Here is a 14,354-nt window from a genome sequence, read left to right as displayed (position 1 = left end):
TTCCCCAGCATGCACAGAAGGTGGCTCACAGCTGCCTGTAATCACAGCTCCAGGGTGAGCTGACACCCTCATCTAGCCTCCATGAGTACTGCACTCATGTGCAGAAACCCATCATCTCTCATATGTGTGCGCACACACACGCACGCACACACGCGCGCCCACACAATTAAAGATAAAGTAAAAATAAACCCTACGAGACTGATTAAAAGCTAAATGCTTCACACAAAACATGGTAGTGTCTGTAGCCTCTTAAGTATTAGGGTGGGACACAGCATATTTTATTACCTTTAATTTACCTAGTCTGGTGGCCTTATATAGGACAATTATCTTTTAGAGATGAAAGAATACAAAATAAATAGTAACAGTGCTGGAAGGGACCATGGTCTTGACAGATGTCAACATTACTGCTTCAGGCACGCCTTCTGTGGAAACAAATGTGTCTCTACTTGTCTTTGCGGCATAAGCCTCTAGCATGGAGATTTTAAACTGTAATTATCTGTTCTCACCCCTCCCCCAACCCCCCAAAAATATGATAATAAAAGCGTACTGTATATCAGCTGCACTTTCAGTCACTTTTTCAACTATGAGTTTTCAGGGGCGATGAACTGGCATTCCTGTTCTGGTTTCATAGGGGAGTGACTGGCTTTCCCAATGCTTCTGTCTAGAACTGTGAAGCCCTGGCTCTTGACAACCCACATTTCTTCAGAGTCAAAAATAAACTGGTGGTGGCGGATGTGGCTGAAGAGCACAGAGGGAACTATACCTGCCGTTTGTCCTACACACACCTGGGGAAACAGTATCCAGTCACCCGAGCAATACAATTTATCACGATAGGTAAGTTGTGGCTCCACCCCCAGGAGTTTGCGTGTGGAACAGCCTAGAGACTTGCCAATCTGATATTACTTCATTGTCCACAAAGGAACTAAATCTAGGAATTATTGGCCAATGACTCACAAGGTCTATTAGTCACAAAAACCAAAAGAGGGAAGAAAGGGTTTGTTATATAGTCGGTCATAGTGAAGAAGGCATGGCAGCTGGGGCGTGAGGCTGGCCCAGCATTCAGGAAGCAGAATGATAAAATTTCATGGGCGTGGAAAGAGTTAGTGGGGGAGGGGGAGAGACAGAGACACAGAGACACAGAGACACAGAGACACAGAGACAGAGACAGAGACAGAGACAGAGACAGAGACAGAGACAGAGACAGACAGACACAGACAGACTCAGACAGAGAGACAGACACAGAGAACCAGAAGTGAGGCCAGGCTATAAGGCCTTAAAACCCACCCCCTCGAGTCTCATCTTTTCTCCAGCTTTGCTTCACCTCCTGAAGCAAACCCTGGTACCATCTGGGGATCAAGTGCTCAAAGTCATGAGACTGTAGGGGACATTTCCACTTCAAACCACAATGCCAAGTCCTATGGTTTTAAATTCTTCTTCTTTTTTTTTTTTTTTTTTTTTTTTTTTTTAGTAAATAGTGTATGGATGCTTTTCATTCCTGCTTCAGATGCAGCGCTAATTAGACCAACACATTATGAGTTATGCTTCCCAATGGGTCTTGTAAAATTCTTAGCTATCACAGAAGGTAGTTATCCCAAAGATCACTAGGAGTCCCTTTAGTGGGTGTGTGTGACCATTTGAGAGCCTGTCCTGGGGGAGTCACTGGCCTTGGGGATGTAGCTCAGGGGTGGAGCATTTGCCTAACACTTGTGGAGCTTTGGATTCAACTCCTGGTTTTGTAACAGGCAACACCACAAGTACAACAGAGCAGTCACACACACACACACACACACACACACACACACACATCTATTGGATTCTCATAAGTTGGGAGATGTTACATATCCAGAACACACTGTTTAGTTTGCTCAATCACTTAATCTTTACCTGTGTTCCCTCTTCTATAAGAAGATGGTGTGGCCTTTAAGGCTTTGAGAAGATTAGAGAGGAGGTATGTTCAACTCATGTGCCTGATGCAAAGCAGGCCTTGCTATAAAGCAGGTGCAGGTGTGTGTGTGTGTGTGTGTGTGTGTGTGTGTGTGTGTGTGTGTGTGTGTGTGTGTGTGTGTACATGAGCACACATATGTAAGAGTGTTGGTGTATCTGTATATGGTCCAGCGATGCTTCAGGTGTTCAGTTTTCTGGTTTCTGGTGACTCTCTTCTTCTTCTCACACCTCTTATCTCTCACTGCACTTGAGGGACTGATGGCCAGATCCAATTCAGTGTTGCCTGAGTGCTGGCAGCACTTGGGACCTGTCTGGCAAAAGGCTAAGGAGCTCTGTGGCTTGACTTCTTTCAGAGGAAATCAAGATTGACAAACCTGTGATTGTGAGCCCACGGAATGAGACGATGGAAGCCGACCCAGGTAAGCAGGCTCCAGGCAGGGTGTGGTGAAGTCAATATTCTGAAATCAGGAGGAAGATAGCGTGTGCCCTCACAACACACACAGCACAAACCACAGTGGCGTAGTGGCACATTGCCCACTGTCAGCTATGTATGTAAATGATTTTAAGTGGTTGGGTTTATTTCTTAAAATTTTTTTTTAAGTTTTTGTCTCTTATGGCAAAAATCTAGCTATATCTGATTCTCCCGCCCTGATTTTCCAATGGAGTTTTACTTTCTGTGCAAACAATAGCCATATGCTAAGGTAAAGGCATCTAAGAATATGACACGTAATTTATCTAATTGGCACAGAAATTTTTATAGTTAGAGCTAATCTTTAGGCGGAAGAGTAAGGCAATGTATTTCAAAATGATGATAGTTGTTCTTAAAAAATGCTTTTCCATTATTTAAAAATATCAAGAATAAGATCCATCTTGGTCACCACAGTCATGAATATTTCTCCCTTCCCGTCACATAGGAAATGGTCTTTGACTCCTCCTGGGGAGTGAGTTGTGTTAGGCTGGGTGTGCTGGTGTGCTCTGTAACTTAGGAAGTCAAACCGTAAAACAGGCTGGGGGTGACTGAGTCAGCAAAGTGCTTGTGGGGACTGAGCTAGATGTGCAGCATCCCAGTGCTGGGGAGGCAGAGACAGGCACAGACCTGTGGCTAGATGGTCAGCCAGGCTGCAATAATAGGTGAACTTGACTATGACGGTGAGAAACACATCTCAAGGATGTGGGTAGCATTCCTGAGGATGTCTGAGATTGTTGTCCAGCCTCCACACACATGTATACACACACACAGACACACACACACAGACACACAGACACACAGACACACACACACACAGAGAGAGAGAGAGAGAGAGAGAGAGAGAGAGAGAGAGAGAGAGAGAGAGAGAGAGAGAGAGAGAGAGCGCTACACTTGTGTTCAAGAAGTGTCGGTGAGAGAGCTGGAGAGATGCTCGGTGGCTAAAAGTACTGGCTGCTCTTGCAGGGGAACCAAGTTCAGTTCCTAGCATCTGCATGGCGGCTCACAACACTTACCAGGTCCAGGGACTCCAACACCCTCTTACGGCCTCTGTGAGCACTAGGCACACATGTGGCACATGTATGCAGTAAAACACCCATGCAAGTAAAAGAAATAAAGCTAAAGAAAAAAATGCATGTCAGCTGGGCTATGATAAAGACCATATCTAGTGTACTCTAGGCCCCCAGTTCCTGCTCCAGAGCCACTCATGGAAGAAAAAAAATTAAGTGAAAATTGAGCTTGATTTTTCTTCTCTCAGTGGACAATGCTTAGTGACTATGCCTTGTTTTCTGGAGTTTCGTGTGAAATGATGGCTACGTATACTGCCACAGGGTGAGTGGACTGGCAGAGCCTACTTGATTGGTGTTTGAAACTATATCTTCTTGTAAGGACTGGAGATGCAGCAGGGCGTGGGTTCGAGTCCCACCACTCTGAGGACATTCTGCTTCCAGGTTTTTATTCTGTGTAATACTTGCAGATTTGTGAGAACACTGATATAAGCAGGATGTTCCTTAAAATATTAATCATAATAATGAAATTTTAGAAATTTGGTTTAATAGTAACAATATTATTAGTGTACAGTTATTAATATAACTATATATAATATAATATTGTATCATTGAAATGCTAAATAGTCCCACAGGGTATTTTTGAGGGCTAGTAATTGAGGCTGAAGTCGGCCAGCCACAATAACTACTAAGTAACAGACACTGAGATCCCCGTCTCATTGTTGCTGTGTAAAGCGGAAAGGCCAAGACTGAGATACAAAGAAACAAACAGTGGTGTTCTCTGGGTGGTGAGAATTAGGGAAAATTTAATTTCCTCTTTCATTTTGCTTTTCTATACTTTAAATTTTTTATTCAATAGCCATTGTAAGTACAAATAGATTGTAATACATACCAATTAGTCTTTGAAGTAAGAACACATTGCTTTTCAGGGTCCATGACCCAACTGATCTGCAATGTCACGGGGAGGATCTCAGACATTGTCTACTGGAAGTGGAATGGATCTGAAATTGACATGGACAATCGACTCCTGGTTGAAGACCAGCAATTGTGAGTTTGACATTGTCAGTTTTGACATTGAATTCTGTGCTACCCTTGCTCCAGTTTTGATTCTAATGCGGAGGGGGCTGACGGTTGGCTGTTCTAGTCCTTTGCTGTCCACTTTGCTAAGTGGTAGCCAGCATTTGTGAGAAGTTCTGTTTTTGTTGTTGTTGTTGTTAAGAACACGTGTAACTGTACAAGTCCACCGCAGCTGAAAGCCCCTCCTTCTCTCACTTCATTTTGTGTGGCTTACCGCACTGCAGTGGGGTGCTTGTCATGTGTGTTGAGTAGTCTGGAAAGACACATGGGGGAATCAGGAAGCAGTTGCTCTGCCTCAGTCTCCATGGGCTGGCTAAGAACCCCTTGGGTGTCTGTTAACCCCTCCTTCCTGTCCCTTCATATGCGACATGTTTTGCCATCTGCCTCAGTCACATACCTCATGGAGACCAGAATGCTTGAGGCTGTGTGTGTGTGCACGTGCTGTGTGTGTGTGTGTGTGTGTGTGTGTGTGTGTGTGTGTGTGTACTGCTTATTTCCCTTGTAAGCTGATAATTATGTTGATTTCTTTGCTACTGAGTGCTCCTGACCTTGAGGTTATACAATTTCAGATTCGTCTTGCCAATAATCTGTTTTATGCAGATGACCAGTGAAGGGGATTATTTGAGCTGTAATTTATGTTACAAATAAAGCGATTAACTGGGCCTGGGTCTTAATTCTTGTTGATGCATCTTCCCTATCCTATTTATTTACTCGCCTCCTCTCTATTTTGAACAGTGAGGAACATCCTTCACTCAAAACAAAGTTTATGCTCACCACAATACTTAATATTTCGGAGGTCAAAAGCCAGTTTTATCAGTATCCGTTCATCTGTTTTGTCAGGAACACAAATGTGTTAGAGTCCGCGTACGTCCAACTAATATACCCAGGTACGTCACGAACGTTTGCTAAATTTAAAAGTTGGCCTAGGCTAGTGGGTTGCAGTGTGCCTCCCTACGCCTGGAATGTTCCTCACTCCTTCTTCAGCTGAGACTTCCCATCCATTCGGCTTGTTGGCCTGAGTTCTCTGCTCTTTTAGGGAACTTTGCCACCCTGTTGCCTGGTCTACACCTCCTCCCCCCTGCTCCCACCCCCTGCCTCTGGCTGGGGGCAGCTTTGGAGGCATTTTGTGTCCCAGGCACAGGAACTCTTCTTAGTTTCTTTGACTAAAACTTCTATCATGATGCCAATCATTTCTCTTACAAACCATTCTTTTCCCTGGGCCAGTAGTTAGCTATATTTGCTTCATTGCAAGTACGCCATGAATATTTTTAAGCATATCAGTAAAGAAGATGGTTATATAGAGAAAGCCTAAATATCCTGCTTATAATAAAGATGTCTGAAACCATTGTCTGAAACCACTGGTTGTCAAGAATTGGTATAGTAAAAAAAAAAAAAAAAAAACCTAAAAGGCACTGTGAAAATTGTTTAAATAGTTGACTTAAAAAATCAGAGCATGCGTATAAATGCAAAAAAAAAAAAAACAAAAAAAAAAAACCAAAAACAACAACAACAACAACAACAAAAAAACCCCAGAAAAGTAAAGTCATTTAGTATTTAGATTGTTCCTGGATGCTACTACCCAAGTCATGACAGCAAAAGGCATTTTCTTTGCTATTCCTCTCTAGATTTTTCTCTAGCCTCCCCCATCTCTCTCTTCCACAGTTCTCTTCTTCAGGTGATTATAAGGATAAACAACAACAACAAAAAAAAAGAGATTCTGACATGTTTCCTCCTTTCTTTCCTCCATCTCTTGTTTCTTCCTAAGACACTCTCCTCCTTCAGGAAATCGGGAGGCCTTTGACTTCAGTTGTGCTGTAACGATCACTGTCTCTCTGGTCCCTGGTGGGTTTTCTCTTACCATGCGTCATGCTTTAGGTGAGAACTGAGAAGAATTCACCGTCGTATTCCACAAGATTAGGCTTCGTTAGGCCAGCTCTCAGTGGCCATTGATACCGATGACAATGAAGAAACAGACATGGATCCGGGAGCAAAGTAGCTCCTAATGCACTGTGCTTGCGGTGAGCACAATCAAGGTGCTGTGCCAGAGTTTTCAGTCCTTTTGGTTCTAACAGTTTTCTCCTCTCGTTTGTTGTAGTCCCTGATTTCAAGAGTTACCTCATTGGGACCTTTGTCATCTTAACAGCTACAGTTGTGTGCTGTACTTTCATCTATAACATCTTCAAGGTTGACATTGTGCTTTGGTACAGGGATTCTTGCCCTGATTTTCGCCCCCCAAAAGGTATAATTTTATATTACCCGAGTGTTTTCCCTGCGTAGAGATGATTCACAGCACTTTTACTGAAGACGTGTAATGATGATATTGGCTTACACAAGAAAAACGTTTGTTCCTGTTTAGTTTCCTAACTGATAAGTGTTAATGCCACTCATTTCTCAATTACCACCATAGTGGTAATTCAACTGAAAGAGAGTTCCACACCCTCTTCTTTTTAATATCACAGCATCATATCAAACTAATACAGGAGAAACAATAAGTAGAGGGTAGGCTTGAGATATTTAGAGACTAGAGTAAGGAAAAGGTGATAATGGTTGGGTTGTATTGAATATGTACGTAGAGTGGCATTAAATGCTATGTGAGGGCAATTTTGTAGTTAAGCACAGTAAATAGAAAATGTGTAAGACATGAGCATTTAAAAAGGTATTGTGGGGGAAGAGAAAAAAGAAAGAGTAACGTGTGATCTGGGTATTTTATACACATATGAAAATGTCACAATGAAATATATAATTTTTTAGAGTTAATGTATGTAAAATGATTTAATTCTTTTGTACATATTAATTAAATGCAGGAAATTGTTATAGCGACAGTTATTGTTAGGATTTATAATGATGATGTGGCAGTGTGTGTGTGTGGGGGGGGGGAGTACCGTGCCCAGATGTGCGCTGCTGTGGAGTTATTCCATTCAACAGAGCTAGGATGAGGAAGTTCATTGTGGGAAGGGGGAGGAGGGCCTGGAGAAGCCAGGAGTAGAGACCGTGAGTAAGCCATGGGGGCAGGGGGGGAGGGACAGAGGAGGCGGAAAGGGCAGAGGGGGAGGGAGGGAGGGAGGGAGAGAGAGAGAGAGAGAGAGAGAGAGAGAGAGAGAGAGAGAGAGAGAGAGAGAGAGATGGCAGAAGGGGAGAGAGAAACAGTGAGAACAGAGGGGGAGGGGAGAGGGAGGGAGGGGCAAAGAGGGAGAGAAAGAATAGGAACGGGGGGGGGGGGGGTGGCTGCTGGGGGTGGCGGGTGGTTCTTATATCCTGCATACATCTGGCATGCCTGGCAGTGGCAGGGGATGATGTAAGCAATTGCTAGGACCCTGAGGCAGGCTAACTGAATCACCTGTCAGCTAGCATTTATTCTTCACCATGCTATTTCATAAATAAAAGACATAGACACCTGCTAGATTTACAATAAGCATCAAAACACTAGGCCTGGGTAGATCTCAATCCCCTAAGCTATCTTGTTTGTTTCCCATCCAAAATCCCTGTAAACACATGCACACGTTCCACTTGGCTGCTTCTGCTCCATCAGGGCAGTCCTCAGAGCAGGCTGCTCTTGGCCAAGTGCTCCAACTTACGTTAACCCAAGTGACCTACTATTTTCTTTCTCCTTCCTCTCTCCTTCTCCTGGTTCTTCTGTGACCCCAAACCCAGGAACCTGAGCTCTGCCCACCTCTCTTCTGCCCAGCTTAGGCTGTCAGCAACTTTATTAGCCAATCAGGGATAACTGGGGAGCAAAGTTGCATGGCATCACTTGGTATATGTGAGAATGTGCTCAGCTGGGGTGTAATCAGATATTGGGGGGCAGTAATTAGCATTAAATACATAGCACCAGATCAACTCCAAACAAATGTATATTAATGAAAACAGATAGTGACATTAAAAAAAAAAATCTCAACATGCTTTTTTTTTTTTCTTGCAGAAAAGTAAAAAAAAAAAAAAAAAAAAAAAAGGTGCAAATGTAGCAAACAGTTTTCTATAGGTAAAGTCCAATGTACAAGTTCAGGGAGAAATAGGAACAGTTTGCAAGTTGCTAATGTTGGAACAGAAGCTAGGGCTGCCTGTACAAGATCCAGCCAGTTAGGATCCCAGCATGGAGCATGAGGAGCTCAGGGTGACCCGTGCATCCATCTAGCTGAGGAGAGATTTGTGGCTGTGGCTGCTGGCTGCTGCGAGTGAACAGTCAGCTTTGTTTGGTGTTCTGCCTCTGGGAGGCTGCCTATGCTCTAGAAGATGGCTCTGTGCCCATGTATAGAGTTCAAAGAGTGCTGACTGGCCTCTGAGGGGTGTAAGTGAAGGGTGGGAGTTAAGAGGGGGAGGTGCCCAGAGGAGGGGTCTGGGAGGACTAGAAAGGATCAGGGAGAGTTTGATATGATCTAAACACATGTGGATGAAACTCATAAGGAATGAATAAAATATATTTCTGAAATAGAAAAAGATTGTTCATATGTTTTAAAAGTTAATGGGAGTGTTTATAAAATTCTCTTATTTAGATTATATTTTATACATTCAAAAGAATGAGAGTATGGGTTTTGTTAATACTCAATGTTACAATAGGATTACAAGCTTTGTGACTATGTGTCTTAGTTAGAGTTTCTGTTACTGTGGGTAAAACCCACGACTAAAAACAGCTTGGTGAGGAAAGGGTGTATTTTACCTTATAGCTTGTAGTCCATCTCTGGGAAAATTAAGGCAGGAACCTGGAGGCAGGAGCTTAAGCAGAGACCATGGAGGGGTGCTGCTTACTGGCTTGCTCCCCGTGGTTTGCTCAGCGTGTTCTCTTATGCTGTTCAGGACCACCTGCCTAGGGATGGCTCTGCCCACACTGGCCTTGGCTCTCCCACACGAATCCTCAACCAAGAAAATGCCCTACAGCTAGTCTAGTGGGAACTTTCTCAGCCAAGGCTGAACCTTCTCAAATGCCTAGCCGTGTCAAGGTGACAATGAAAAGTAATTTGGACACTATTTAAATATAGGAGAAAAAATTAAGTGCACACATAAAATGCATGAGAACATATTGTTCTTTAAAATGATAAGGAGTATGGAGACAAAAATCTATAAATTTCTACCATGTTGAATTAAAAGTGGCATTAGACTTTCGGTATTGCACTTTCAATCAGGCAGTTGTGCCAAGCTGAAACGAATGTTTGTGGTGTTGACTTTCTCAAACCTCTTGTTTCCCGTCATGATTCTAAATGCTTTTCATCTCTCCTTAAGCCTCAGATGGAAAGACCTATGATGCATATATTCTCTATCCCAAGACCTTTGGAGTTGGGTCCTCCTCAGACTTGGATACTTTTGTGTTTAAACTATTGCCCGAGGTCTTGGAGGGACAGTTTGGATACAAGCTGTTCATTTGTGGCAGGGACGACTATGCTGGGGAAGGTATGTGAATGCTCTTGTGGAGTTTGTTGCTGAGTCTGGATTCTAGAAGGTTGGCAACATTGTACATATTTGACAACTTTGAGGAATTTCTTCAATGGGGTATAACATTAGTTTTCTCTTAGTCTGTTGGGTAAATGTTTGATTGATTTTTATTCTTTTGGAAAATGTAATGACTAATTAGATATAATAATCACACTGCAAAAGTCTTGATAAACCAGGCATTTTATAGGCTTTCTTTAACAAGAGGTTTTAAAATTTTTTGACTGAGGGTTTTCTGAGTTCCAAGAGCAAAGTTCATCTTTCATGGACCAGTTTCTGAGCTGGTCTGTGAAATATAAATGTATCTGAATACCAAGTAAGACAAGGGAAAAGCAACCGGAGGTGCAGAGGAGGTCACGAGAACTTTGTGTGTGTTGAGCTAAGGAAAGGGCATGTAGATGGCGGCTTGACTGACTGAACTGTGCGCCTCTGTGTCTTGCAGATGCCATTGATGTTACCAATGAAAGTTTAAGGAAAAGCAGGAGGCTGATCATCATCTTAGCGAGAGACATGGGAAGCTTCAGCTGGTCGGGTCAGTCATCCGAAGAACAGATAGCGATATATAGTGCTCTCATCCGGGAAGGAATTAAAGTTGTCCTGCTTGAGTTGGAGAAAATCCAAGACTATGAGAAAATGCCAGAATCGATTCAATTCATTAAGCAGAAACATGGAGCCATTTGCTGGTCAGGAGACTTCAAGGAGAAACCACAGTCTGCAAAGACTAGGTTCTGGAAAAACTTAAGATACCACATGCCAGCCCAACAGCGACCACTGCTGTCTACACACCACCTACTAACCCTGGATCCTGTGCTGAACACCAAGGAGAGACTTCAGGCAGAGACTCACTTGCCTCTTGGCTAGTGGAGTGGACCTAGAATTTGGGGATGTCTCCTGTCATATGATTCTGCAGCTGGGCTGTGACTCCCAGTAGTGTGCACAGTCATCAAATACACAAGTGTAGTACCTTATCCCCAGGTCACCTGGAATAACAGGACTTGATGACAATTGTGGGCCAGGACCGTTCAGAGCAGAGGGCTTGGGGAGCCCTGGGGCCATGGCTGCTCAGGGATGCTGATCAGGATGCTGGAATAAAGGTTAAAGCAGTGATCTGGGGGAACAAAGTTCATGAAATGACTGCATTTGTGGGTGGTTGAATTAAGTCCTGTGCAGTCTTCCAGCAAGAGTGTGGTTGTCTGAGGACACTTTGGGGGTCTTTGGCTCCCCTAAGCCTCAAGGCAGGTGAGGCTTACTGACACCCTGCAAGGGAAGGCGTAACTTCCTCGCATTTTCCAGATACCTCGGCCACCAAACTTAGTTCCCAAAGACTCTATTTTATTTTATAGACCTTGAAAACTGTCACTGCCACGAAGAAGGATTCTCTGGGGTCCCCTTCACTGCAGCCACCTTAGCTTTCTGTAGAAGAGAGTGGATTGTAAATTACCTGTAGAAGGAAACCACTCACAAGTTTTCTCTATAGGAGCTTCCACCCCATCACTGTTGTTGCTCCATCTTCCCTCTTGGGCGCCTCTCCGGGCTCCTTGCTTCTCTGGAAATGCAGCTCTGCAATGCTTCCTCCCTCCACCCTGTCTGGCACAGGCAGAGCCTGAGGATTCACCTTCCTGCATGAGACTCCGCTCTAAGCCCACCCCTCCCACACCCGGGGCTGCAGCACTATGCAGCTCTTCCTGTGCAGAAATCGAAGTCTGCAAGGTGTGCCTCCTCGTCTTGTCCTCTGCTGCAGTCCTCTCTCCACCGCCCTGCTGTGTGACTGCAGAGTGGCCTCTGGGACCTTTGCACCTCCGTCTTCACTGTGCCTCCTGTGACCTGTGACTAGACTCCACTCTTGTATTTTCTCCACCTGACAAGGAGTTTGCTAATGTTCTAAAACTTATTTCAATGCTGAGATCCCAAGGGCCTAATCTTTCCTGACTTGGCCAGCTCTCCTGTCATTCCATGCCTGCGCCTGCTGGTGGCCACTATGGCATGTGGTTCCTTTGCTCACAGGGATTGATCCTCTCTGAGGGAGAGATGCTGGGTGTGTCTCTGTCCTTTCTCAGCTTTCTGCAATGAGAACACGTGATACAGATTTGCCAAGACCTTTATTTTAAGGTGTTCTTGAATAATTATCCTTAAAATTTGCAATTACCCTACTTTTATATATATAGAGAGACACTGATCTATTTAATGAAATTACTCTTTGAACTCTACCGGAGCCAAGCCTTGAGCTTTTCTGGCTTCTGTCACCACGGGCTGACTTCCCGACTTCATGTCCATCATTGTCCCATCACTCTTACCTGAGTCCTTGTTGGGGAAGACATGAGTGCTCTTTAGAAAGCAATAGAGTCCAAGAATGTCTTTTCAGAAGGAACAAACAGACCTTTTCAGCATTGGGATCTATAAAGATACCTTTAGAATTTTCAGCCTGATGTTTTTATTTTCCAATACTGATTCCCTATAGGTCAACATTTCTTCTCCAACTAAAAATGAAAGCAAACTGGTTTTCATGGTACAAAAGATTTTGGTTTGTTTGTTTTTAACTCGGGGACTGTTTTTGGGACCATCCCAACAGTTCTGGAAGATTGCAAGCCAAATTCATACGCCAAGAAGAAGTCCAGTATTAGGGCTTGTGAGACTGTGCATACCCTCCTGTCTCTCAGACTTTGGACTTCTGCTATGGCTGAGCACAAATACTTAAAAGATATCATCTCACCTACATAGGGGTAGACACAACCACACAATTTAAGATTTTGACTCTCTGCTTTTGACATCTTTTCTCCTGGATCTGACCTGACAGATCCCTGGGTTGCTGGTCTGGAGAGAGTGAAAGGCTGTTCCAGATGGCAGCGGATGGAGTGAGGTCATATCTTGACTCATGATGCTTTAAAAGCTCAATTTTGATGATAGTTTTTTTGGTCGGCCATTCAAAAACTGTATTGGCATGCATATATATCATGTGTGAGGTAGAGTTAATGGGAAACTTGGCTGAAATTGAAAGGAGAGAGCAGAGAACCACAAGTAAATAGTGTGTCACCAAGAACTGAGAAGGGAGCAGAGTCATGGGGTTAGCCTGTGCCAAAAAAGACCCTGAGTGAGAAAGCTGTGCCATCCCTGGTTCCCAGGGGAGGTTAAAGAGAACGGAGTGTCACACATGGGCAGCGGGAACTTCCTGTGGCTTTCTTTCATGCTTTCCCCATTACTCAGATTTCACTGTGCTTTCTGATGGCCAGCCAAGTGTTGCACAAGTTTGCACATGCAACGATGTTTTAATTACCAGTGTTTAAAACTGGTTTAGCAGAATTTATATTTTTCTCTCTCCTGCCTTTTGAATTTTACTTATAAAGATAGGCAAGCTATTGAGCCATTTCAATGACTTTTTTAAAAAATAATTTTTATTTATACTGGTCAATAATGAAGGGTGTTTTTTTAATTAAAGAACTTGATTTTATAATTTTCAACAGATGCCAAACATTATATATCACAGACCACAATGTTTATGTATTTGTTACAGATTAATAGACCAGATTTGTATTTTTAATAAATCCTTGAACCCTCCTTTGGACATCATTGATAATCTGTTCCTCCGCCTGTCCTTTCTTCAGCTTATACATGTTCCAAGGCCTAACAGAAAGGGTCATTGATGGGGGAGGCTCAGCCCATAGTGGGTGGTGCTAACCCCTGGGTTGGTGGTCCTGGGTTATATAAGGAAGCAGGCCGAGCAAGCCATGGGGGGCGAGCCTGTAAGCAGCACCCCTCTATGGCTTTGGTTGTGGCGTTTATCACAACTATAATAACTCTAACAAAGACAAGATCTGATGGTCAAACAGGAAACTCTGTCAGTCCTGACTTCCCTTCCTTAGGCCCATCTGTTCCTTCGGGCTGTGCTGGTGCTCAGTGGTAGACCAGTTGCCTAGCATGTGTGAGGCCCTGGGCTTGATCCCCAACATAGCACTAAATTGATAATAAACAAATGTAAATCTTATGTTCTGATCCTGTTATCTTATTGTTTTTATTGACTCCTTTTACCCTTCATGTTGCATGAAAATGTTGGTGTGTTATCTCTCGAACAAATGAGCCTACAATGGTTGTCCTAAAGCTTGACTTCTGTGTTCAGGGTGTTCTTGGCATCACTGGGTAAACCACTCAACAAAAAGTTAAAATGTAGGAACACAAAAGCTTGCAGTCTGGTGTCTAGAAAACATACCTTCCCTAAGCTTCTCACCAAAAGAAGCCAATGTTGTGGAGTGCTTTTGTTCTTTGGCCAAATAATGCTCCATTTAGTGATGTGTTATGCCCGACACTACCCGTTGGTGAGTCTCTATCAAATGGTGTCCCTTCTTGATTTGGAACCAGAGTCTCTGGAATTCTTTCCCTATCAGAGTTGAGGCTGCTTAAGGCGTCAGGAGCAGCCGTAGTTCTGAGTGAGAGCCGAGCACCTGGCT

General features: G+C 43.6%; 1 protein-coding gene across 1 annotated transcript in view; it reads left to right on the top strand.

The window, feature by feature from the left end:
• Il1r1 (interleukin 1 receptor type 1) overlaps window positions 1-11,628 on the top strand; it is a 74,418-nt gene extending 62,790 nt beyond the window's left edge. The window contains exons 5-11 of the mRNA XM_051152746.1: window positions 666-834; window positions 2,298-2,363; window positions 4,347-4,464; window positions 5,230-5,381; window positions 6,590-6,733; window positions 9,709-9,876; window positions 10,358-11,628. Coding sequence (XP_051008703.1) covers window positions 666-834; window positions 2,298-2,363; window positions 4,347-4,464; window positions 5,230-5,381; window positions 6,590-6,733; window positions 9,709-9,876; window positions 10,358-10,776 — 1,236 coding nt within the window. The 3' untranslated portion in view covers window positions 10,777-11,628. The remainder of the gene's footprint in view (window positions 1-665; window positions 835-2,297; window positions 2,364-4,346; window positions 4,465-5,229; window positions 5,382-6,589; window positions 6,734-9,708; window positions 9,877-10,357) is intronic.
• Window positions 11,629-14,354: the final 2,726 nt, after the last annotated feature.

This window comes from Acomys russatus, chromosome 11, assembly GCF_903995435.1.
Source record: "Acomys russatus chromosome 11, mAcoRus1.1, whole genome shotgun sequence".
Lineage (NCBI taxonomy): Eukaryota > Metazoa > Chordata > Mammalia > Rodentia > Muridae > Acomys > Acomys russatus.
Note: the sequence above shows the minus strand (reverse complement) of the source record. Positions and strands in the feature narration are given on the sequence as shown.